Source organism: Fistularia commersonii, chromosome 3, assembly GCF_037954325.1.
Source record: "Fistularia commersonii isolate RoL2024-O1a breed Wild chromosome 3, RoL_Fcom_v1.0, whole genome shotgun sequence".
Classification (NCBI taxonomy): domain Eukaryota; kingdom Metazoa; phylum Chordata; class Actinopteri; order Syngnathiformes; family Fistulariidae; genus Fistularia; species Fistularia commersonii.
This window is the reverse complement of record NC_141286.1, coordinates 10694965-10722035: the sequence shown is the minus strand read 5'-3', so window position 1 is coordinate 10722035 and position 27071 is coordinate 10694965. Positions and strand designations below refer to the sequence as shown.

Below are 27071 nucleotides of genomic sequence, written 5' to 3'. Positions count from 1 at the left end.
ATAAACCGTGTTCGTCTCCCTCATACTCGCGCACACGCAATGGGAAGACGTCATAGACACAATTTGTCACTTCCTCTTTCGCCCCCCCCCCACACACACACACATAATACCCCCCCCCCCCCACACACACACACACACACACAGGGTAGGGGAGGTTGTATGTAATTGAGTCGGGTTCCACCTCCAAGGAACCTTCCTGTTTTTGGCCTGGTTGGTCTTCTGCCTCCGATAGGGTCGACCGCCCCCTTCCTGAACCGGAGACCAAAAAAAAAAAAACCCACAGTCTTGTTGTGGATTCACCAAGAAAGAAATGCAAATACCTCTGTGAATATCATTTATTAACTTCAGCAGTTTTAACCAACAGTCTCTTCAATGCAGCTTTGACAAAACATCGGCCTCTAGAACCCTTAGAACCTAAGAGAAACAGGAATCAGAGGCTGGATAAAGCCGGTTAAGGTAAGAAGTTCCTATCCAGTTGAATATTTCTGGGATGTGTGACCGTGACCAGACGTGACTGACGTTCCAGCTAATCCAAATATAAAAGGATCTAATTGTCATCTGAAAAACAGGAGCTGTGTTAAATAGTTAGTCGTTTCAAATCCCTTAAAGCGTCTATTCACACCTTTGCATTCCATCACACCCCCACGCCCCCCGCCTCCAAAAACAGTAACAGGACCCTCAGCCAAGTCACAATTGGGAGGTATTCATCCTCAGATGCTTTGCTTTCACTCTCGTAGACACTTAGCAGCGAGGCTACATGAGCCAACGCTGTTATAACCGTTAATTACACGCTAACGGGCGCCTTGCAGTGATCCACTTATGGCTTCCGTGTCAAAGCTAGAATGTGTTCTGGTGGTAATAATTAAGTTAATAATTTGTTAATCTTTAAAATGGTTATAACTGTTTGTCAGTAGTAGCCCTTGCTGCTAGCTAGCTAGCTAATTCTAGCTGTTAAACAATCTGCGGATAGAAACCCATGATTGGACAGGGTGATCGTTAGTCATCGCCGATGTCAATTAAGGTTTCTTTGTTGAAAGGCATTGATTTAAAAACCCCTCAACAGCCAACTTTGGCATCTGAGGATGAAACCAAAAGAAAAACACATTTCTCAAATCAGACAAAAGGATGATTTTTTTCTTTTTATCATTTTGAACTCCAGAGGGGGGGATGAAGGCGCCAATACACGGATCTATAACGCTGACATTGATCTTTTTATTACACAGTAATTACCCCGTCTCCTGAGCATTTTCACGTTTTGTGTATTAAAAAGAGCATCAGGCGACCGAAAACACTTTTTTTTATCCAAAAGGAGAACCAGCCTCGGTTCTCTGGTTCCTGATTTCCCCGAGACAACAGAGGGGCAGATGCACGGCCGCTGCCGCACATGGTCGTGCATGGCCGCGGGACCTCCACAGTTCGGTTTCCATTGCAGACATGTTAACACTAACATGTGGAGCCAAATGGGGCTGCAGGTTCGCAAACAAAAGAAAGTGAAACACACAGGTGGCCAATAGGAAGTAGCCGCGTGCTTCCAAATGCAACGTAACAAAACAAAACAAAACCCCAAACCACCAAATATGAAATCTAGATTTGATTGTTGAAGGTGGTTCCAAGAGGAAAGAAAAAAAAAAATCAAAATCTGCTTTTATGGACGTTTATCTGATCCTCAGTCCTAGCTAAAATGCTAAAAATGAAGTCACTGATTGCCGTTGACGTTTGAGTCATTTAGCTGTACCCTTGTTTTGTGTTTGAATCTGAAGATTCTTTCTGCATTTGTTTACGTAACACTTTGGTCAGTGTGTGTGATTGAAACAGATGTGTCTTGGCAATAAGATGCTTGCTCTCCGCCCAAATAAGCCAAAGACAAAATTTAGGCTGCACCGGCTCCACCTTGGCCAGAAACCTCGCCTGTATGTGTGTACATCTGCCCCTTGCTGCCTTGGCGCTGCGGTCGAACATGGCAGTCGGCAGCAGCGCCACAAGTCAGCTGTTGTGACGGGCGGGAGGAAGGGAGCAGAGTGGAGTGGACTTCTATGTCAGCACATTACAGTGGAAATAAATAAGATCAGCAGCAGGTCAGTGAAAATGTCCGAGAGCGGTCTGTAACCACGGCGACACAGGTTTGATCCCCACAGCAAAATAAAATAAATAAATAAACCTAGCCCCCTACCTGCTCAATCACCTTTTCACTAGTTCCAGGGAACAACAGTAACTAAATGAATGGTAGAAATACGAAACGGAAAGGAACAGGAAGCTCACACTTTTTACGTCCGCACCAATGAAAGCGTCACAAACTGCACAGAATATGAAAAAATAAATACACTTGGCACCGACGGGCTGCAGCGTACGCTCGTATTTACACGCCATTTCCCATCCAGGCCTCAACCGTGGAAGTCTAGAAACCTCAGCAACCAAAATAGATAACTGACGGCGCCCTGAAGAGTTCACGCTGAGCACCTTGCGGCGTTCGGACTAAGCTAACAAAACTCAGTAAGAAAAATACTCACATTTAAAACAAAAAAAGGAAATATATATATGTATATATATGTATATATATACATATATATACATATACATATATTAATATAATATGTATATTACTGTATATTACTCTGCTGATTTGGTAGTGACAGTAAGGCTGCTGGTTGAATCGCTATTCATCACATTCATACCTTCGCTACGACACCAAAATCTAGAATGAGGACTTTTGCCGCACCGGCGGGAGCGTCGTCTATGTTGCAGGCACGCTGCGACTCGCAGAAGAAAAACATATGACGACGAACATGTTCAACATTAAAGATTCACTTCCAGCATTTCTTAGAAGTCTGACATCCGGGGAGTCGTCACCATTGAACTTTCACCTGTTCGAGTTTCGCTGGTGACCAGGTGTTGCGTGATTTTGGTGGTTGTGGTCACCGTGGTGACAGATCCCTCCGCCGTGGAGGAGGACACTCGTCGCTCCTCGGATATCTCTCGCATGGTGAGGTCCAGGCCTGGGGAGTGGAGGCAGAAGGACCCGCTGAGGTCCAGCTCGCCTCCCATCTCCCCCCTTCGCTGGGCCTGGGGAGAGCCTTCTGGGGTGATCTGCAGGAACCCTGGGAAGAGGAGGAGGAGACACAAACGAGGAGGGGTATTAGAGCAGAAGAGATGCCAAAGCAACAGTGGGCAGAAAGGTGCCAGAGGTTGAGGTATGTCCATCCTTACTCAAACACAAAGATCTCAGTCTGGAGGCTAACTCCAGTGACACCACCAAGAGTCACTCCAAATATTTTTTTTCTGTGAAATCTCCCGTCTCATCATTTGAACATCTTCGAAAAGTAAAACAGTGACTCACAAAGTGCAGAAACGGGACACTAGTTTTCATCCTTACCTGTAGAGTGGGGCTTCAAGGGGAACTTTGGAACTTTGAACCAGGGGGACGACTCCCAATCTTCAGAGGTTCCTCTGCTGTCCACCTCCCGCCAGGTGTGAACCATCGTTGAGCCAACCTCCTTGGTGCCAGTGGAGGATGACTCTGCGCCGTCCCTTTCCAGCATGTCCGTTCTGGCGTCAGATGACACCACCTCACTTGAGGTTTCGGATCTGAATCCTGCAAAGGCCATCTTGCTCGAGGTAATTCCAAGACCTATGGCATCACTGTCCACATGGCCCGAGGGGAGGCCTCTGTCCAGTTTTGTACCCATAAGCTCCTCCCCTACGACTACCTTTAAGTTTGGAGAGCCAAATTTAACCTTTTGAGGTTTGACCTTGTTGCCCTTTTGAAGACTTGCATCTCCCACGCATTTATGGCTCAAATCTGAACCTTCTTTGGCCCCACTCATTGTCCCTCCTTCTCGCTCAGCCTCTCGTCTTATTCTTGCAGAAGCAGACTTATCTTCGGACACACCAGAACTTTGCTTTGTTTTGGTTTTCGGTAGCTTCACTGTTTCAGCCTCCTCTTCTGCAAAGGGGCTCAAGCATGCTGTGGTGCTGCTCTTCTCTTGGGGATTGACCAACACAAACACAGCTTTCTTTACTTTGGGTATTTTGGCTCCCTCGTACGAAATTTCCCCCTCAGAGAGGGAAGGTAACGGGACACCAAATTTGAGGATTTTCATTTTCTTGTCCTTTTCTATTTTGTCATCATCATCATCTTGTGATGCACCGATATCAAAATCTATATCTGGAATCCTGGGGACCTTCATCTCTGCACCGGATGCTCCTACTCCTCCTCCTCCTGCTCCCAAAGTGACGTAGTCCGATTTGGTTTTCTCCTTTGGTGGTGTGACCTCTGGTATGGAGACATTGATATGATCATTGTTGCTAATTTGCCCATTGTGGCCTTGAGGTATGGAGCCAGAGATTTCTGGTTTGTTGACCTCCATCTCTTGGTCATTCTTTTTGCATGTTTTCACCTCTCCTTTCATTTTTGGCATACCGATCTTGAAATTTGTACCTTTTACTTTGGGGCCTTTTTCTTTGCTGTTTTCTGGTGGTGTGAGATCAAAGTTTGGGAGTTCTATCTTCTTCCTGTCCTTCTTCTCCTGTCCTTTGTGAAGTGATATCTCAAGGTCCAGGTTCCCCTTCGGACCTTTTATATCGATTGTGGGAATCTTAAGTCGTGGCCCTTTGTGCTCTGCTTCAACATGTGAATCGACCCCTCCATGGGCCGCTGTTTCTGCACAGGGTTTACCTAATGATACATCCAGTCCCACATCTGGTGATGTGACAATTGGCATTGGTAAGGAAATATCCACTGAGGGTGTCGTCACGTGTTCTGTTTTGGATCGATCCCCCTCCATCTCAATTTCTATCCCTTCTTCAATTCTACCAGGCTTCCCCCTTGGAAGGGAGATGTCAACATCTGGCATTTTCATATGTGGCATTTTGAATTTTCCCACTTTACCCCCTTGCACCTCCACCTCTGGACCTTCAATCTTTCCTTCAGCTGAGGGCATGCTAACATGTGCTGTGTTGAATTTTCCACCTTCCCCTTTCAGCTCCACCTCTGGACCTTCAATCTTTCCCTTGGGCAAAGAGATGTCTATATCAGGAATTTTCATATGAGGGATTTTGACTTTTCCTCCTTTACCCCTCTGAACCTCCACCTCAGGACCTTCAATCTTTCCTTTCAACAGTGACACATCAATGGAGGGCACGCCGACTTGTGGCATTTTTAGTTTACCACTTTCTGGTTCGCCTTCTACTTCTCGACCTTCAAACTTCCCTTTGAGCTGAGAAATGTCAACGTCTGGTAATTTCACATGAGGCAGTTTGAACCTCCCGCCCTTTGTTTCCACACCTGGACCTTCAACTTTTGCCTTGGGGAGTGAAATATCAATTGTTGGCATGATGAGATGTGGCATCTTGATCTGTCCACCCTCTCTGTCAATGTTTGCTTCAGAGGCTAAGGTCTTACCTTTGGGCAGCAATATGTCCTTGTGCGGCATTTTGACATGAGGCCCCTTAAACTTTCCACTTGCATCTCCATGTATTTCAACATCTGGTGCTGCAAGATCTTCAGGTTTCCCTTTAGGAATGGACACATCGATTGATGGCATCTTTAATTGTCCTTGAAGTTCCAGATCTGGTTCTTCTGCGTTCAGAAATTTCCCCTTTGGCAAGGATATATCAACAGTTGGTATGTGGATCTGAGGCATTTTGAACTTCCCTCCCTCCACATCTACTCCAACCCCACCACTTTCTGTGCCACCTGCTTTTCCTTTAGGAAGGGACAAGTCAGTATCAGGCATTTTGATGTTTGGTATCTTGAATTTACCACCAACTCCACCAGTAACTGATTCATGCTTCACCTTCGGCAAGGACACATCCAGACCTACTTTGGGGATGGAAACATCAATTTGGGGCATTTTAGGAATTTTCAGGTTTCCCTCATAGCCTATGATATCAGCCTCCGAGACATCCACCTCTGCTTTGGGTAGAAGAACCTCAGTCTCTGGTGTTGTAGCAGCAGGTAGTGATAGCTCAATGGATGGCATCAAGGCTTCAAGCTCACCACTCGGTTTTCCCAAATCTCTGTCCTTAGTGCCAAATCCAGGCATGGAGAACTTGGGTAGCTTAATGGTGACATCTGGGGCATGGAAGCTGCCTTTCATGTCCTGGCCTGCATCCAATTTCACACTGGCTTCTCCCTCTGGGAGGTGACCTTTCGGTGATGCTTTAAATTTGGGGAATTTGACTTTGTATTTTGATTTATCATCTGGGGTTTCCAGGTTGATGTCTGGTTTAGGGATATCAGTTGCACCCTTTTTCATTTTGAGATCCACACTGGGACAGGACACGGACATATCTGTATCCTTCTTTGATAATCTGAATGAAGGGATTTTTATTTTATTCTTTTTCACCTTGACTTTTCCATCACCATCAAATTCAACTGATGGAGCCCTAATTTCTCCTTCCAAATGTGGCCCACTGAGGGAAATGCCATCCTTGGGGCCACGTCCTTCAATTCCAATATCACCAGTCTTTGACTTGGACCCAAACCTGGGAAGAGAAAAGCCTGGGCCTTTTAGGGAGATACTAGGTAGGTCAAAGCTGCCTCCTGAAGAAGGCCTGCTTCCCTCTGCCTTCAGAAGCTCCACATCTACATCATCGCCTTTGGGTTTGGTTAGGCTGAAATCAACCTTTGGAGCAGAGATGTCTACTGTTGGTAGTGTGACAGTGGGACGTTTGAGGGATACACCCAAATCACCCATCTCAACATCTATATCATTAACTTTGGCAGGTTTAATGCCTCCTTTGAGTGCAGGCATCTGTAAATGTCCCTGTGCCTCTCGGCCACTGGTGCCCATTTTTAGGCCTTTGGTTTTCCCACCAGAGGGGAGACTGAGGTCCAGATCGAATTTAGGGAATTTGACATCAATGGTTGGAAACAGGATCCCAGCACTTTTCCTCCCAGATAGGTTTTCGTTTGACAAGTCAAAATTTCCCTGCTGACAGTCACCTTCGATTTCAATCTCACCTCCTTTCAAAAGAGAAATGTCAACATCTGGCATCTCCGTATTTACCCCTTTAATGTCTGAGCCTTTTATTTTGAAATCCCCCTCAGGGAGATTTACCTTTGGCAATGAGACATCAAATTTGGGCATTTTGAACTTCCCTCCTTTCAGTTCAGGGCCTTCAACATTGAGGTCTCCCTCCACTTTGGCTTTGCTAAGTGACATGTCAACATCTGGTATGCTAAATTTTCCTCCTTTAACATCAGGGCCCTGAAGGCTGACATCTATGTCCGGAGATTTAATTTTGGGTAGAGTAACATCCAGGGACGGCATGTCCAGCTTCCCACCTTTAACCTCTGGGCCTTCAACATTTATGTCTGGCCTTTTTATTTTCATTTTTGGAAGAGATATGTCAAGAGAAGGCAAGTGGAATTTTCCTCCCTTATCTCCATGTTTTTCAATTTCAAATTCTCCTTCTACTTCACCTTCCGGAAGTGAAAGATTAACATCTGGCATCTCGATATTCCCTCCTTTGAGGTCCAGGCCTTTTGTTTTGAGATCACCTTCTGGGAGGTTAAGCTTTGGTAATGACACATCAAATTTGGGTAGTTTGAACTTGCCCCCCTTCACATCTGGACCCTCAACATCCAGGTCTCCCTCCAATTTTCCTTTGGGAAGGGAAATATCAATGTCTGGCATCTCAACCTTTGGCCCCTTGAGATCTGGGCCTTTCATTTTGAAATTTCCCTCTGGGAGAGTCATCTTCGGCAACGACACATCAAATTTGGGTAGTTTAAATCCCCCCCCCTTTACATCTGGGCCTTCAACATCCAACTCTCCCTCCACCTTTCCTTTAGGAAGTGAAATGTCTACACCAGGCATCTGAAGATTTCCTCCTTTGAGATCTGGGCCTTTGATTTTGAGATCACCCTCTGGGAGATTAAGTTTTGGCAATGACACATCGAATTTGGGTAGTTTGAACTTGCCCCCCTTAATATCTGGACACTCAACATCCAGGTCTCCCTCCAATTTTTCTTTGGGAAGTGAAATATCAACGTCTGGCATCTCAACCTTTGGCCCCTTAAGGTCTGGGCCTTTTACTTTAAAATCCCCCTCTGGGAGATTCATCTTTGGCAAAGACACATCGAATTTTGGAAGTTTGAATTTGCCCCCCTTTACATCAGGACCCTCAACATCAAGGCCACCCTCCACCTTTACTTTGGGAAGTGAAATGTCAACATCCGGCATCTCAACCTTTGGCCCCTTGAGATCTGGGCCTTTCATTTTGAAATTCCCCTCTGGGAGAGTCATCTTCGGCAACGACACATCAAATTTGGGTAGTTTGAACTTGCCCCCCTTCACATCTGGACCCTCAACATCCAGGTCTCCCTCCAATTTTCCTTTGGGAAGGGAAATATCAACGTCTGGCATCTCAACCTTTGGCCCCTTGAGATCTGGGCCTTTCATTTTGAAATTCCCCTCTGGAAGAGTCATCGTCGGCAATGACACATCAAATTTGGGTAGTTTAAATTTCCCCCCCTTTACATCTGGACCCTCAACATCCAGGTCTCCCTCCACCTTTCCTTTAGGCAGTGAAATGTCTACACCAGGCATCTGAAGATTTCCTCCTTTGAGATCTGGGCCTTTGATTTTGAGATCACCCTCTGGGAGATCCAGCTTTGGCAATGACACATCAAATTTGGGTAGTTTGAACTTGCCCCCCTTCACATCTGGACCCTCAACATCCAGGTCTCCCTCCAATTTTCCTTTGGGAAGGGAAATATCAACGTCTGGCATCTCAACCTTTGGCGCCTTGAGATCTGGGCCTTTCATTTTGAAATTCCCCTCTGGAAGAGTCATCGTCGGCAATGACACATCAAATTTGGGTAGTTTAAATTTCCCTCCCTTTACATCTGGACACTCAACATCCAGGTCTCCCTCAACCTTTCCTTTTGGAAGTGAAATGTCAAATGTGGGTAGGCGGAACTTTGCCCCTTTAACATCAGGAGCGTTGAGGCCGATGTCTACCTGTTGCGACTTCATCTCTGGGAGTGACAAATCACCTTGGACTTCAGGTCCTTGAATGTCTATGTCAACTCCTTTCCCTTTCATTTTGGGAAGAGAAATGTCAAGTGAGGGCATGTTAAACTTAACCCCTTTACCAGAGGAACCATCAACATTGATGTCCACCTCTGGCATTTCCAGTTTTCCTTTGATATCAGGACCTTCCACATTGCCATCCCCTTTAGGGAGACCCACCTTTGGCAAAGAAATATCAAACTTTGGCATCTTGAACTTTGAGCCTTTAACATCAGGACCATCAAAATTTACGTCCCCCTCCACCTTTCCTTTGGGAAGAGAAATGTCAACATCCGGCATCTCAGTCTTTCCACCCTTGAGATCTGGTCCTTTTATTTTGATATCACCCTCTGGGAGATGCATCTTTGGCATTGAGACATCAAATTTAGGCATTTTGAACTTTCTTCCTTTCAGTTCAGGGCCTTCAACATTGAGGTCTCTCTCCACTTTGGCTTTGGGAAGTGACATGTCAACACTTGGTATGTTCACCTTTCCTCCTTTAACATCAGGGCCCTGAAGGCTGACATCGATGTCCGGAGATTTAATTTTGGGTAGAGCAACATCCAGGGACGGCATGTCCAGCTTTCCGCCTTTAGCCTCTGGGCCTTCAACATTTACGTCTGGTCCTTTTATTTTCATTTTTGGAAGAGATACGTTAAGAGAAGGCAAGTGAAATTTTCCTCCCTTATCTCCATGTCCTTCAATTTCAATTGTTCCTTCAGCTTTACCTTTGGGAAGTGAGAGATCAACGTCAGGCATCTGAATCTTCATTCCCCTGAGATCTGGGCCTTGAAGTTTTGGCATTGAGACATCAAATTTGGGCATTTTGAACTTCCCTCCTTTCAATTCAGGGCCTTCAACACTGATGTCTCCCTCTACTTTGGCTTTGGGAAGTGACATGTCAACACTTGGTATGTTGACCTTTCCTCCTTTAACATCAGGGCCCTGAAGGCTGACATCTATGTCCGGAGATTTAATTTTGGGTAGAGCAACATCCAGGGACGGCATGTCCAGCTTCCCACCTTTAACCTCTGGGTCTTCAACCTTTATGTCTGGCCCTTTTATTTTCATTTTTGGAAGAGACACGTTGAGAGAAGGCAAATGGAATTCCCCCCCCTTATCTCCACGTCCTTCAATTTCAATAGTTCCTTCAGCTTTACCTTTCGGAAGTGAGAGATCAACATCTGGCATCTGAATCTTCGCCCCCCTGAGATCTGGGCCTTTCATTTTGAAATCACCTTCTGGGAGATGAAGTTTTGGCAATGACACATCAAATTTGGGTAGTTTGAACTTGCGCCCCTTCACATCTGGACCCTCAATGTCAATGTCACCCTCCACCTTTCCTCGGGAAAGCGAAATATCAACATCTGGCATCTCAACCTTTGGCCCCTTGAGGTCCGTCCCTTTTGTTTTGAAATCGGCCTCTGGGAGATTCATCTTCGGCAATGACAAATCAAATTTGGGTAGTTTCATCCCTGCCCCCTTTACATCTGGACCGTCTACATCCAGGTCTCCCTCCACCTTTCCTTTTGGAAGTGAAATGTCAAAATTGGGTAGGCTGAACTTTCCGCCTTTAATATCAGGAGCGTTGAGGCTGATGTCTACCTCTGGAGACTTCATCTCTGGGAGTGACATACCACATTGGACTTCAGGTCTTTGAATGTCTACATCAACTCCCTTCCCTTTCATTTTGGGTAGAGAAATGTTAAGTGAGGGCATGTTGAACCTGCCTCCTTTACTAGAGGTACCGTCAACGTCGATGTCAACCTCTGGCATTTCCAGTTTTCCTTTGATATCAGGCCCTTCCACATTGGCATCCCCCTTTGGGAGACCCACCTTTGGCAAAGAAATATCAAATTTGGGCACCTTGAACTTTGAGCCTTTCACATCAGGGCATTCAAAATTTGCGTCACCCTCCACGATTCCTTTGGGAAGAGAAATGTCAACATCTGGCATCTCAACTTTTGGCCCCTTAAGGTCTGGGCCTTTTACTTTAAAATCCCCCTCTGGGAGATTCATCTTTGGCAATGACACATTAAATTTGGGTAGTTTAAATTTACCCCCCTTTACATCTGGACCCTCAACATCCAGGTCTCCCTCCACCTTTCCTTTTGGAAGTGAAATGTCAAAAGTGGGTAGGCTGAACTTTGTCCCTTTGATATCAGGAGCGTTGGGGCTGATGTTTACCTCTGGAGACTTCATTTCTGGGAGGGACATACCACCTTGGACTTCAGGTCCTTGAATGTCTATGTCAACTCCTTTCCCTTTCATTTTGGGTAGAGATATGTCAAGTGAGGGCATGTTAAACTTGACTCCTTTACCTGAGGACCCGTCAACATCAATGTCCACCCCTGGCATTTCCAGTTTTCCTTTGATATCAGGGCCTTCCACATTGGCATCCCCCTTTGGGAGACCCACCTTTGGCAAAGAAATATCAAACTTTGGCATCTTGAACTTTGAGCCTTTCACATCAGGGCATTCAAAATTTGCGTCACCCTCCACTTTTCCTTTGGGAAGAGAAATGTCAACATCTGGCATCTCAACCTTTGGCCCCTTAAGGTCTGGGCCTTTTACTTTAAAATCCCCCTCTGGGAAATTGATCTTTGGCAAAGACACATCAAATTTTGGAAGTTTGAATTTGCCCCCCTTTACATCAGGACCCTCAACATCCAGGTCACCCTCCACCTTTCCTTGGGGAAGTGACATGTCAACATCAGGCATTTTGATTTCTGGCCCCTTGAGATCTGGGCCTTTTATTTTAAAATTGCCTTCTGGGAGATTCATTTTTGGCAAAGACACATCAAATTTTGGAAGTTTGAATTTGCCCCCCTTTACATCAGGACCCTCAACATCCAGGTCACCCTCCACCTTTCCTTTGGGAAGTGAAATGTCAACAACAGGCATTTTGATTTCTGGCCCCTTGAGATCTGGGCCTTTTATTTTGAAATCGCCCTCTGGGAGATTCATCTTTGGCAATGACACATCAAATTTGGGTAGCTTAAACTTGTCACCTTTTACATCTGGACACTCAACATCCAGGTCTCCTTCGACCTTTCCTTTCGGAAGAGAAATATCAACTTCTGGCACATCTTTCTTTCCTCCCTTGAGATCCAAGCCTTTTACTTTGAAATCACCCTCTGGGAGAGTCATCTTTGGCAATGACACATCAAATTTGGGTAGTTTGAACTTGCGCCCCTTCACATCTGGACCCTCAACATCCAGGTCTCCCTCCAATTTTCCTTTGGGAAGTGAAATATCAACATCTGGCATCTCAATCTTTGGCCACTTAAGGTCTGGGCCTTTCACTTTCAAATCCCCCTCTGGGATATTCATCGTCGGCAATGACACATCAAATTTTGATAGTTTAAATTTCCCTCCCTTTACATCTGGACACTCAACATCCAGGTCTCCTTCAACCTTTCCTTTGGGAAGTGAAATGTCAAATGTGGGTAGGCTGAATTTTCCGCCTTTAATATCAGGAGCGTTGAGGCTGATGTCTACCTCTGGAGACTTCATCTCTGGGAGGGACATGCTACCTTGGACTTCAGGTCCTTGAATGTCTATGTCAACTTCTTTTCCTTTCATTTTGGGAAGAGTAATGTCAAGTGAGGGCATGTTGAACCTGCCTCCTTTACCAGAGGAACAGTCAACATCGATGTCCACCTCTGGCATTTCCAGTTTTCCTTTGATATCGGGTCCTTCCATGTTGGCATCCCCCTTTGGGAGACCCACCTTTGGCAAAGAAATATCAAACTTTGGCATCTTGAACTTTGAGCCTTTAACATCAGGACCATCAAAATTTACGTCCCCCTCCACCTTTCCTTTGGGAAGAGAAATGTCAACATCCGGCATCTCAGTCATTCCTCCCTTGAGATCTGGTCCTTTTATTTTGATATCACCCTCTGGGAGATGCATCTTTGGCATTGAGACATCAAATTTGGGCATTTTGAACTTTCTTCCTTTCAGTTCAGGGCCTTCAACATTGATGTCTCCCTCCACTTTGGCTTTGGGAAGTGACATGTCAACACTTGGTATGCTAACTTTTCCTCCTTTAACATCAGGGCCCTGAAGGCTGACCTCGATGTCCGGAGATTTGATTTGGGGTAGAGCAACATCCAGGGATGGCAAGTTGAGTGATCCTCCTTCTAGCTGAGGCCCCTCTATGTTGACCTCTTTTCCTTTAGTTGTCATCTTAGGAGCAGAAATATTGATGGAGGGCATGTGGAACTTTCCTCCTTTACTCGTATGTCCCTCTATGCCAAATTCTCCTCCTGGCATTTCCATTTTTCCTTCCATTTCTGGTCCATCCACTCTTCCATCACCCTCTCTTAAGGGCATCTTTGGAAGAGACATGTCAAATTTTGGCAACTTAAATTTGCCTCCTTTTACATCAGGACCTTCAAGGTTGAGGTTACTGTCAACCTTTCCTTTAGGAGGTGACAGATCCACATCTGGCATCTCGAGTGTTCCACCTTTAATGATTCCAGGACCTTCATTATTGATATGGGCTCCCTTTGACTTGTTTTTTGGCAGAGAAAAGTCAACAGAAGGCATATGGAACTTTCCTTCCTTTCCAGTATGACCTTCAATTTCAATACCTGCTCCAGATTTTCTGGCAGGGAGGGAAATATCGATGTCTGGCATCTCGATCTTCCTTGCCTTGATCTCAGGCTCTTTTAATTTGATATTGCTCTCTGGATAATTCACTTTTGGTAAAGAAATGTCAAATTTTGGCATTTTGACTTGCCCCCTTTTCCCATCAAGACCTTTGGCATTCATGTCAATATCAAATTTAGCTTGTGGTAGGTTGAAATTTGCATCTTTAACATCAGGACCTTCAGCAGATTCAATTTTGGGCACTGAAACATCAACTGAAGGCATCTGAACGGCTCCTTCTAATTTCCCCTTTGGTTGTGAAATATCAACACCCGGCATGTCGATTTGCCCTTTCATTCCTGGTTCTGCCATTTTTATGTTGCTCTCTAGCAGATGAATCTTTGGGAGTGAAATGTCAATTTTTGGCATCTTGAATTTACCAGTTTTTCCCTGTGGACCTTCAACGTTGCTTTTGACTTTTCCCTCAGGATGTCTTGTTTCAATATTCCCATCTTTTCCAGAGTAGACTTCAATGGCAATATCATCTCCTGCTTTTCTCCTCGGAAGTGAAAGATCAATTTTTTGCATTTTAAACTCTCCGCTTTTGATTTTTGGTCCCTGAAAATTTAAATCTCCCTCAGGACACTTTATGGGAGTGAGTTCAATGCCCACAGATGGCACGTTGAATTTTTCGCCCTCACTTTCAAATGCTTTTTGAGGGGGTGAGATGTCAATAGTTGGCATTTTGACTCCTCCACTTTTGATTTCAAGGCCAATATTTCCTCCCGCCACTCTTGGTAAGGATACATCAGATGTTGGCACCTTGAACTTGCCTTCTTTCGTGGAAGGTCCCTCGACTTCTATCTTACCATCTACTTTCCCTTTCGGAAGTGAGATGTCAATTGATTCAACATCAAGGCTTGGACCTTTCAGATCGATGTCACCTCCATGCATCTTGGACTCCGGCAGGGTAACATCTACAGAAGGCAAGTGGAACTTTCCCCCTTTGGCATCAGGACCCTCCATCATCACTTCTCCTCCAGGCAGTTTGAATGAAGGATGCGAGAGGTCCACCGATGGCACATTGAATTTGCCTTCTTTCATTTCAAGTTTGGCAAATTCTAACTCCATACCCGGATGCTTGGGAAGTTCAGCGGGTTTCAGTTCCAACTCTCCTTCAGGCAGCTTCATTTTTGACAGAGAGACATCCAGCAAGGGTATGTTGCATTTACCCCTTGGTCCACCACTGCTATCCACGTTAAATTCTCCCTGAATGTCAACTTCAGCTGTCCCTGTCTTTGGAAGCTGGATGTCAAGTGAAGGCGGTATCATCTTCAGTTTGGTTGATGAGTTCCCTACTTCACTTTTGCCCTTCATCTTTCCTTTGGGTAAAGATACACTCACCTCAGGTGCCTTTAAGTCCACATGGCTCTCTGTTTTCAGGTCTGGTAGAGAAACATCAAACTCGGGCATTTTGAAATTTCCTCCTATTTTATCTGTGCCAGCATCCCTGACCATTTTGCCCTTTGGCAGAGCCATTTCAGCAGTGGGAAGAGTCAGGTCTACCTCAGGCAACTTGAACTCTCCTTCCATCTCTGGTCCTTTCACCTCAAAATCTGGCAGTTTGAATTTTCCATCACCTCCAATGAAATGTTCCATGTCCATGTCGCATTCAGCTCTCATCTTTGAGGGAGAGACGTCAACAACGGGAAGATTGAACTTCACTCCATCTCCCTGACCTGCAATACCCACTGCATAGGATCCCGTTTTCGGCGATGAGAAATCCACCTTTGGCATTGAAATTTTGGGTCCTTTAAAAGTGCCCTCGACTTCGTCTGAGATTTTACATCCGGGGTCAAGTTCCAGATCAATGTCAGGTAAAGAGACGTCGATTGTAGCAGGTTTGATTGCGGTCTTTCCCGTTGGGAGTGTGCTTTGCATGTCAGTCTTTATCTTTATTTTTGGTAAAGAAGTGTCAACAGAAGGCAATTTTGCATCTCCAGAGATGCCTCCTTCCATCTTCTGGTCTCCGATGTTTGTTTCAAAAAGATCAGTTTCACCACCTCCCTTAATTTCTGCATTCAGTGGAGTTAAATCTGTCCCGCCTGTTTTAATCTTGATCTCGCCGTCAATCTCATCTGAAAGACGTGACAGTCTAACTTTGGGTAGTTTTAACTTCGGCATTCTGAGCTTTCCCTCTCCTTTTCCTGTGTCCATGTCAACTTCCCCCTTAGTTGCCTCCATATCAGCTCCTCCTTTGATTTTGACTTTTGGAGCCTTGACTTCTGGCTTTTCCTTCATTGTGGGCAAAGATGCATCAGCTTTTCCAGAAGGAAGTGCAAACTCCACATCAGGTGAATTAAACTTCGCTCCGCCCTTCGACACGTCCACATTGCCGCCTTTACTGCTCAACGAGCTGAGTTCCACCGTGGGAGACTGGACGCTCACGTTTGGCTTCCTCACCTCCACAGATCCAGTTTCCAAGGCTGAGCCTGGCTTCGAGTGCTTGGTCTTAGGAAAGCTGACCCCAAACACGTGTCCTTTCCCTTTGGTTTTTGCTTTCACTCCAATGACCTCCGGTGAGGAGATGGTCACCTGCCCCTCAGGTTGTCTCGCATCCCCTTTTTCACCGCTGTAACCCTTTGATTTCATGTGGGGAAACCTTGGAGAGGAGTTCAGAGAATGGGAAGAAAGTAAGGGACTTAACATTATAGACATCACTGAAAATGCGTCATATTCAGTGTATGTGTGTGTGTGAGCATTAATTGTTATGTCTTTTTTTAGGATCAAAATCCATCAAGATCTCAGCAGAGGTCAACAGGAGTACGTGTACCACAGTAGCACCGCAGTAATACCTTGGTTGTCCAAAGGGGGCACAAGAATCAAGGGAAACATTCTAGTTACTCTTAGTGGGTCTGAGAGGTCATGTAATAACACCTCAGTTTTAACAAAAATCACTAAAGCCTTTAAAAACTTTTGTAATTTTTTGCTAACATTCTAACTGATTCATGGTGCTAATGTTTTACTGGCAGCTCTCAGAGGCATTCTGTTGTTATGAAAGAAACCAAACTGTATAGTTTTGGTTGTCTTGCAAAAAACGTAGTAACCAGTGAAGGTGATGTAAAACATTTAACTCCAATAGGTTTTGACATCAGTAGATTTTAAATTCAAAGACGGATAATTTCTCCTCCATTTCTTTAGTATTTTGTGATCAATTATAACATTTTCATTGACTGTTTTATACTTCACAGTGCATATCTGGTCATGACTGTGTCCTTTCCATGGTGACGCAGCGCAGTGAAAGGATTATCGGACAGTCAGAAAACAAGATAAAAAACTTGTTGAAGCTTCAGAAGGTTGACTGATTCCCTGGAAGTTGTCCCTCCTTTGGACCCAATACTTTGAACCAAACAGATAAGTCCAACCTGATCTTCCTCTTTGGCTTCACTGCCGCCTCTCCGGCCGCCTCTGCCTCCACCTCAACTTCCACCCGACCGCTCCGCCTTTGCTTGATCTTGGGGAGTGAGATCTCCACATCCACATCGCTGGGCTCCAGCCTCGGGGGGGTGCCCTCGATCACCAGTTCCTCCCGCCGCTTCTCCTTCAGCCTCTTCAGGCCGAAGCGGCCTCCTCTCTTCTTCTTGACCTTGAAGGGCTTAGTGCCCTTCACGCTCTGGGAACAGGGGACAAGACGCTCCATCAGTCTAGCTGGGGGGTATCCTTCAACTAACCGTCAATTTCATTTCATTATCTGGACTAATGGATGTAGAGAGTAGCTGGTTACCATTTTGGCCATCTTTGCTTTGGGACATGTGACCTCCACACTGGGCAAGCGAGGCCGCATGCTAACCTCTGCACCAGAGAGTGTCCTCCTCACCAGGAAGCTGACCTTGTATGGCTCAGCGCACTGAAGGATCTTCAAGGCATCTTCGTATTTCACATTGTCGAAATAGACTTTGGCACTCAGCAGCTGGTCACCTGCCGGTGTACAGGAAGTGCATGAAACATAGGGCGCCTTTCCAGTCCACAGTTCCAGCGTGACTCAACTCGATTCATTCATTACTTCATAGCACTTCCTCAATGTGAGTGGGGTTGAGGCATCAAAACTATAGTTGCTATAGTATAACTATAGTATCGCTGGTGTGTCCGGTGGTTCACGTCACAAGCTGACGAGTTGGTGACTGCCTGATAAACTTTTTCCTGTCTGGTGTCTCTATGTAGGTCCCTCTTAGGAAGCTCTGCATCCCGTCAACCAACCACAGTCTTCTTTTCCAGACACCACCATGAAAACATGTAGCCCTCTGGCAGTTTTTTTTTTTACACAGGGTTTGATTCTCCTGTTGAGCACCACGCTCAATGACGATGTTCTGGCTCTGGCCAATTAACAACTGTTGATGTCACCTTTTAGGACTAAAGAAGTACAGAATAACAGGTGCTTTCCCTGACAGACACCCAAAAAGTTCCCAGTCGAGTAGAGTTGTGCTGGAACAGCCTCATGGAAAAGTGCCCATGTAGTACTCCGAAAAATACTTCTATGTACTAAGGTTAAGACAGATGGAGAGACAGACAAATAGATGAATCCTTGACTAGACTGACAAGGTTCTTAGGCACCCTACAGAGGTCACTGGTCCTCAGACTCTGGATGCTCAATTCAATGCTGTCATTTCATGAACAACCGGTTAACTCAGAGAGTGTGGCAGTGATTCAGGCACCTTGCTGCAGACTCAGGTGCTTTGCTGCCGGAGAGTCTTTCAGGACATCTTTGACGAAGATCCCTCGCTCCCCTCCTCCTGTCACGCTGTAGCCGCTGGCACCAGCCTCCGCCTCCGTCTCCACCACAATTTCCATGGGCTTGGCGGCTTCCTCCGCAGCCTGACAGACACCATAAAAAAAAAAAAGGGGTTGGATTTGAATGTCTCCAGGACACCTCCGGAGCATCACCAGTCCCAAGACAAAGACTGTCCAGTTCCTTTAATTTGGTACGTTGAAACGATGACAGTCAATGTTTCTCCCGACGCTGCAGGACAATCTCCTGATTACAACGTTCGTCACTTGAACATTAACAATGTCTTGGGTTGATTTAAGGAGCCAACATTTCAGAAAAAAAAGGCCAAGGGTTGGTTAAAAAAAGTTCAGAACATCATTTGATGTTCCTGCTTCGAATCACCAACCACTGTATTTTCCTCTGCAGTTCTTGCGGGTCATTTCTTTTTTCTTTTTTTTTATTTCTTAAAAATGTGAGTTTGGGTTCTTTGGGTTCTCGCCTACCGTTTGCTCATCTGCGGGCTCCGGGTCCATCTCGAACTGGGCCAGCTGACAGGTAGACTCCCTCAGGTGGCTTCTCTTCTGGCTCAGAACCTTCTTCAGTTCCGCATGGAGCTTCTCCTTCTGCACCTAGAAGCAGGACAAGAAAACACGATGACTGTCTGGCACTGCGGCAGGCAGGCGATCTTGAAGATATCTCCTTCTATGCAGACGATACACTGATATCTAAACCAACGTGGGAGGGTGTCTTTAAATTAAGAGGAACCATTGAAGGGAATATAACACAAATACCTAAAGATATTATCGACAGAAGAATCAATGACTGAATGGCTGACGCCTTAGATAATTATCAGCATCTTTTTAGTGCAAATATGTTACTATTAATGAATATCGTTGTTTGTGAATGTGGTTCCACCTCGTTCAGAGACTTTTATGGTTGCGAGGATGAAACGGTGGACACATCGGCAGAGTTGAAGCACCGCCCGCTGGAGAGAACCTCAGATTGAAAATATTTCTTGTTGACACCGTATTTTAGTCTCAACGCAAGAATGTGGGTCAACCTGCGGCACCGGGCCCCCGACCACACGCCACATTCCGGGGCTATTTTTTTTTTGTTGCTGCCCAGCTGATGCCCGATGGCCACCTGCTGCGCCATGAAAAGGCAGCGGCGTCCATGCTGAGCTGGGAGAAATGAGAAAAGGCTGCTCTCGGGGGCCAAAGAGCTCCATTGTGGTCCACAAAAGGGAGTGGCTGCCGTGCCGGATTCCTTCCACGTCAACAATGGAGATTGGAATTATGTTTTGGAGGAAAAAGGAAAGCTCTGGTGTGCGGCTCTGTGAGGCCACGAGGTCCCATCCAGGTAGGAGAGCTACCTGGTGACCTTTGACCAGTCGCTCTTTGACTTCCAGGGTGGACCTGGTCAGCGGTTTGAGCTGGTTTGTGTTTGGAGAGGAACCCTTACTCGCTTTCACCCTCACTCATCCATCCATTCATCCACAGTGCTTGTCCTGCTCTCCGGATGATGCTGGAGCCAATCCCAGACACTCAGACCAGAGGTGGAGTTTTGGACCCACTGTTTTTGGACTGTTAGGTGGAAGACGGAGAATCTGGAGAGAACCCAGACAGGAGAACATGGAGAGAGTAAGAACTTTCCGGGTTCCCCTCACCAGGTTCTCTGTCTTCAGTCCAAAAACACCGAAGACTCTGACCTGTCCGGGGGTATGAATGAGAGAGTGAATGTGATTGAAAGCTCACCCTCCAGGTTAAACCCTGCCCCCCCGCCCAGGGGCAGCTGTGATTGGCTCCAGCATCATTTGAGCATTGTAGATAGAAGATTATCAAACACAAGCAATTAAGTGTTTTCTGAATACACGTGTATATCATTATTTATATTGTGTGTATCAATGTGTGTGTGTGTGTGTGTGTGTGTGTGTGTGTGTGTGTGTGTGTGTGTGTGTGCGTCTCACCACTCTCTCCGGACTCTCCTGTTCATCTGCAGAGCTGCTGTGGTGAGGGTTGTGTTGTGGGGCGGCGGGGGATCTGCTGGAGGGGGGAGACCTCCTCTTGTCTTTCACCTGCCCGGTGGAAGACACTGTGAGCTTCTGATCCCAGCGAGAAACACATGTTCGTGTGTGTGTGTGTGTGTGTGTGTGTGCGCTGACTTACGGCTGGATCTCTGGTCTGGCTGAACACATGGCCATCCTCTTGGTCTCTGTCAGAGTCTGAAACACAAACACACACATATGCTCACCAAAGGTTCAAGTTATTTGCTCAAGTTATTTCGGTGAATTTACCATCAATCCAGAAATGTGTGTGTGTGCAAGGAAGGGGGGGGGGGGGGGTGATGATGTCACAAACAGGACAGACACTGCAGTTGGTGGGTTTTACAGCCAAACATGGACACCTGACAAAGAGCACTCAGATGCTTCCAGATGCAGGAAGTGGAGAAGCAGGGGACATTTTGAAGTGTGTGACCGTCCACACTGCGGCTTTATTTTTTTGGGAAACGTCTCGCAGACCGTGATTATGGCAGGCGGTAGGCAACACCGTGCGGCAGGGCTGAACCGGATCAAGTTACTCGATCTGGTTCAAGAGCGTCACTCCGAGCACTTTGGACCCCCCCCCCCCCAGACACACCCACACAAACACTCTGCATGTAAACATTCATCAAACCTTAAATTTGCACACGTTTCAAATCAGCTGAAATGAGAAGGAGGTAAAGCTGCTGTTCCACATAAAGAAGCGGACCCTGGAATCGGCTTCGCCCATCCCGGCACTTCTGAGTACTTTATGGTACTTTAAGTGAAATGTAGAAAACGAGCTGACGGCTATCTGTTTCAATTGACATTTTATCTCTGTCTGGCTAGTCTCCTTGCCAGATTCCATTGGATCGTTTCAAGTCCTCCGATCAGACTGGTTGCTGATCTGGAGATCGAACCCCGAGTCTGAGCTGAGACTGAGAGGCTGCTGTTACCATAGTAACTGAGCGATGCTGCTGCCAGAATAGACCCTGGTTTGTTGTGAGCGTGTTAGAGCTGCAGGCTCTCCCCCCATCCCTAACCTAATACACACACACACACACACACACACACACACACACACACACACGTGCATACACACACACCCAGCTCATGCCTTGCAGTCCAGCCTTCATGCAATCACTTTTTTTAACTACCGTATCTTGGCTGAATGCATAGGTGTGTGTGTGTGTGCGTGTGACTCGGGTGTCAGCGTGGATGCCATGCCTGTTTGGGCGGGTCGCCACTATCCGATGTCCCGGGGGTCAAAAGATCACATGACACACACATCTACCCTGGTTGTGGAGCTGGATCACAGAGAAAGGTTTTGATCGGCCAACATTATTTTTGTTTGTTTTTTTCCGTAGGTGATGAGACTGAATATAGATGTTTCGCAACAGAAAGCAGAAGCTTTTATTCCTCCGAAGCAGAAAGAGATTGGCTCACATACATCCTGTTTTTACCTGGACGGATTGAGAAAGTCGTGATTTGATGGAAAATTCATGTGACAGCGTGGTCACTGTGAAGGAAAGGGAAATAAAGGGCAAGAGAAAAAGCATAAAATGCTAGTTTTATTGATTTGAAACATGTTTCTGTTTATGATTTATTGCATTTTTTGAGTCTCTTACAGTTTGGGCCTGGATTTGGTTTGTTTTGTTTCACTGGAGGTCCTGAGGCAGAAACACTCACCATGAGACTCTGATTCCCAACATGACAGACAGAGATGTTCTGCTGGTCATGGCAAGGACCTACACTGTTCTGAGACGGCGGCAGGAACAGGTGTGCCAAAGGGCAGTGTAAACAATGTGTGTGTGTGTGTGTGTGTGTGTGTGTGTGTGGGGGGGGGGGGGGTCAGGCTTACTTTTTGTAAGTCCCGTTGGATAAAAGCGTCTGCCAAATGACTGTAATGTAATGTAATGTATCGACTAAATGCACTGGACAAAACAAGTTATGAAGGATGTGTGGATGAGTGACGGACAGCAGCAGGTGGTGGAATGTGTGTGTGGGGGGTGGGGATGGGGTGGGGGACCCTGGGCAGGAATGGCAGGCTGGCAGGGCATTGGGGAAAAGGGGGGTCTAGAATTCCTCCCACACACACACCCTCAACCCCCGGCCCACGTCTTATTTTAGAGCAGACCCACATCTGCACCTCGACCCACACTCGGCCCCTGCAAGCATTACTGCATCTCAAGCTGTTATACTTCATTCTACAAGTAAAAGCAAGTAAATCTGAAGTACAACTACAAAGAGGCTATAAATACACTCACAGTCTATCATTTGTTTTCCCTCTGTCAGCATCTGCACTCAGCTGTTTTGCATCCCCGAGATTTGCCAGTGGTTGACAGGTGACCTGCTGCAGATTAAACCCCACCTCTTGCTCCTGATTGGCTGAGCAGTAAAAGAAGAGGACAAACGTCCCCTTCCCTCCACTGCTTCCCCCTGCTGGAAAGCAACAGAACAACAAGCTCCGCCCCCTGGTGCTGCTGCAGGGCGAGACAGCTGAGGGCTTTATTTATGGGCCGGGGTTTTATCCACCCGACCAAGATAGCAAAGGTTTTTCCTCCGCTTACATAAGAGGACACACACAAACACACACATACACACCCCGTTCCCGGCTGCACAGACCTTCGCCTCAGCTGTGAGGTAATGTAAACAGATCCATACACCGCGCTTATTGATTATTTCCAATCAGAAAACTCGATCGGCTGATGGTTTGATCCCATCGATGCATGGAAACAAACAGTAGGATCAATGGGACAACTGCTTGTGCTGCTTAAAGGAGGGGGGCGGAGCCAATCACAGCTGGCTTAACCTGGACAGTTCAGCTGTCAATCATCAAACTGTTTATACCTATAGAATGAACCTGGTGACTGCTTTGGGACTGAAGACGGAGAACCCAGGCAGAAGAACTTAGAGAGATCCCACCAGAAGTACATGAAGGCTCCATACAGATAGAGCCAACCCAGGTAGGAGAACATGGAGATATCTGAGCTGGAGAACATGAAGGCTCCTCACAACTAGAACCAACCCATGCATGTGAACGTGGGGAAAATCCAGTCCAGCACCTGATGGGAACTCAGTGAGAAGACCTAAGCGCTCTATTTAACCAATCGTCAGCATCACGTCTCCGTGGCAATCTCGAGTGATGTATCCCAAGAACCAATCAGAACAGATCTGGATAGGGAAGACCTCCAGGACAGGAAGTGCCTCCATGTAAACAGGAAACGGTTATGTTCTTCACCGATCTGCACCGGGCCCTGACACTTCCCCGGAGCCCCCTGCACTGGGGGGACCTATCATCTGAAGGTTTGAGGATGTGTGTTTATTTAAGTCTTCCTCTGTGTGTGTGTGTGTGTGTGTGTGTGTGTGTGTGTGTGTGTGTGTGTGTGTGTGTGTGTGTGTGTGTGTGTGTGTGTGTGCGTGTGCGTAAGTCCACCCTCCAAGGTATGTCAAGTGGTGCTTCCTCACCGGAGGGTGGGGGGTGGGGGTATCTCTCCCTCCCACCTCACTCTTGACCCTCTACTTCCTGGATTCAACTAAACTCCGCCCACAACTGTCCCCAGGAAACCACTGTGTCTATCTGTCATCTCATTGGTCGACGCCCATCGGCTATATTTATCTCTATTTTCTTTGTCAAACGGCAGCTTCCTAAAAATGGAAACTGAAAAAACTCCAGCTGCAGGCCTGCAGGAGGGGGGGAGCCAATCACAGTGGTGCCTGGGGTGAGGGGTGGGGCTTAACCTGGACAGTCAGCTGTCAATCATCCAACCACTCACACCTATAGTCTTCAATGAACCTGCCAGCTGGTTCTGGACTGATGATGGAGAACCTAGAGAGAACCCAGGGAGGAGAACTTCAAGGGAACCCAGGCGAGAGAGAAGGGAGACTTTACACAAGGAGAACCAAGGCCGGAGAACCTGGAGGGAACCCATTAGAAGAAACCAGACAGGAGAACATGTAAACTCCACACACAAACAACCCAGTTGGAGAGCCTGCAGGCTCCTCACAACGAGAACCAACCCATCCAGGAGAGGGTGGGGGGAACCCAGTCCACCACCTGATGGAAACTCAGTGTGAAGACCTAAGCTCTCTGTGAAGCCAATCATCAGCATCATGTCTCCATGGCAACCTTGAGTGATGTGTCTAAAGAATCAATCAGAACAGATCTGGACCTTCTATTAGCAACATGTTCAGTCTACATGGGCAACCAATGAGTCGCCGCAAACCACCTGCCAATCACTGGGCGAACGGAGGGGGGTAAACAGGAAATGGTTGCGTGTCCGAGCCCTGACCCCCTCCCCCCAGGGCACCACCAACGCCACCCGCCCATCTCCAGGAAACTACCGTCTCCATCTGTGCTCTCATTGGTCAAGGCCCATCCACTATTTTTATCTCCTGGATTTTCTTTATCAAACGGCGACTTCCTAAAAATAAAACCAAAAAAAAAAAAAAAAACTGCAAAGATTGAAGAACTGAAAAGGAGAGCATGGGGGCAATAAGAAAAACCCAGGGATGTCATGCCTCATGTGGAACAGAGCTCATTATTACCAGAAGCTGTCATTTTTAAGGATTTAACTGCAAACGCTGTAAAAACAGTGTTATTTCACTGTTATTACAGCGTTCTCACCCCACCCATCCCCGCCGAGCATTATGTCACCTGACCCCCCCATCCCTCATCCATCACACCAGGGCAGAGCTGAAGATCATCTGAGCCTGTCGGGGGGGGGGGGGGGGGGGGGGTAGATCCTGTGACCACTGCACCTGTCACTGGTGTGTAAGGCCAAATATTTGGTCTTAACGTCACACAGACACACGCACACAAACACACACACACACACACACAGTGGTGGCTCCCCAAGGCAGCAGAACCCCTGAAGCTCATGTATCTCATTGTTCAATGACCGCCGTGGGACTTCGATCTCCGGATGCCGGGGAAATGTATGTGAATGTGTGTTTGCAAAAGCCGTGTCCAACCGTGGTTGAATTCCAAATAATTTTATGGTTAAATTTTTTTTCTTTTTACAGGGACTGAACATTTCCCTCACACTTCTGATTGAAATAAAATAAAATAAGTAGTAAACAATAAAGTCATTTAAATAGAATTAATAAAAATATATTAAAACACCCAGGGTGCAGCCCCGGTCTTCATCGAGAACGAGAAAATAAAATCTGCCGTCGCTCTGGAATGTCAGAGAGCGAGCGGCGGCGGCGGCAGTAAGCACTCATGTGAGCGGCGAGTGTCCGCTGGCATGCCGGCCACACAGCGGAGAGCTGTCCGGCTCCAATTGTCCTGGCGTTTGGGAAACAGCACAGCCATTGTTGGGATCTGGCCCTGTCAGCAGAGCCGGGGGTCTTTGCCCCCCCCCCGGCCTGCAGCCCCGGCTTTGACCCCACAGGTGGGGAGAGGAATCCCCCCCCCGCAACCCCCGCCCCCTCTACCTGCACCCCCATCCGTCCCCGATAGCCTACCTGAGCTCCTCCGGGTTCCCAGTTGTCCTCCCGCTCCCTCCTTCTATCATTCTACCATCCCTCTGCTGCTCCTCTTCCTTCTAAACCTCCTCAGATAAGAACCCCCCCCTCCTCCTCAGGACCTCAGGGTCCAATGCCACCAGAGACGGGTCGCCGCCACCCGATTGGATGGCGAGCCCAGCCACACCCCATATTAGGGCGGCGGGGGGCAGGGCAGGATGAGGGGGGGGGGGATAAGGCGCGTCTGTCTGGGTAACAAGACGCCACTCCTCCTGCTACAACCAGGAAACAAGTTGACCCAGGCCGTGTGTGTTTGTGCAGACAGAAGTACGCAGCCAATAAAAGTATGTAAAAGTACTTTGAGTGATAAAAATAGCATCTGGGAGTGCTGAAGAAACTTCCTGGAAGCAGGAGGTTCGAGTGAAGTCCAGGTTTATGTTGAAGCCCCCCAAGCTATTCTCAGGACGCCTGCATGCACGTGACATTCACGTCAGCTCTCAGGGGCTGGAGGCTGGACTTAACCTGGGTGGGTCAGCTGTCAATCATCCAACCATTCTCAAGTCTCCAATCAACCTGCTGTTTTTTGGCAAGATGGAGAACCTGAGGAAAAACTCCTTCACCCACTGGTTATGAATTCCTGACAACAGGAAGTCTGAAAACGAACCGCCTCTCATTTTCAGCACAGAATGTGTGATGTGTGTATGTGTGTTTGTGTATGTGAATTGTTTCATTAATGTCCTTCCCGGACAGCAGTTTGGCTAAAAATGAAATATTCTTGACTCTCACACAATCACATTCAGTCACACAAATACACACATGCACACACGACAGGAACCGGCCCTGCTTGTTGACCGCTGAAGCTAAATTCTGCTTTTCCTCTGCATGGGTCAGAGGTCAGCCAGGGAGCATGGTCAGGGCCGTACATCCTACCAGTGGGCGGGGACCCAGAGGGGTTGGGGCAATACTTAAACGGCGTTTTGACCCTGCAGGCGCCTGATTGGTCAGCTCAGAATATGAGCTTCGTGCCTGATGCTTAGGGCTGGCTGGCGTCAGGTCGGATAGCAGTGGCGAGTACCCGACATCAGTTTGGTGGCAAATAAAGTAATTTAAAGTTCATGCTAAAACCTGTTTGTTTGTCAGCCATTATTGGACTCAATCTAACCTTTGACCTGAGTCTGAGCTTCACTCTGCCGTCGCCAAGGCAACA

The 27071-nt window shown here is 46.9% G+C and overlaps 1 protein-coding gene across 4 annotated transcripts in view; it reads right to left on the bottom strand.

Moving 5' to 3' along the window:
- Window positions 1-320: 320 nt before the first annotated feature.
- prx (periaxin) overlaps window positions 321-27071 on the bottom strand; it is a 29364-nt gene continuing 2613 nt past the window's right edge. The window contains exons 1-9 of one of the 4 annotated variants that reach the window (XM_086177093.1): window positions 25865-25952; window positions 20544-20599; window positions 20345-20452; window positions 18882-19007; window positions 18326-18485; window positions 17398-17591; window positions 17039-17286; window positions 3371-16275; window positions 321-3095 (exon numbers count right to left, since the gene is read on the bottom strand). In XM_086177093.1, coding sequence (XP_086033219.1) covers window positions 2818-3095; window positions 3371-16275; window positions 17039-17286; window positions 17398-17591; window positions 18326-18485; window positions 18882-18911 — 13815 coding nt within the window. In that variant the 5' untranslated portion in view covers window positions 18912-19007; window positions 20345-20452; window positions 20544-20599; window positions 25865-25952 and the 3' untranslated portion in view covers window positions 321-2817. Of the gene's footprint in view, window positions 3096-3370; window positions 16276-17038; window positions 17287-17397; window positions 17592-18309; window positions 18486-18881; window positions 19008-20344; window positions 20453-20543; window positions 20600-21858; window positions 21918-25864; window positions 25953-27071 lie in introns of those variants that run through there. The other 3 variants (XM_086177102.1, XM_086177085.1, XM_086177111.1) reach the window with 3 other exon arrangements.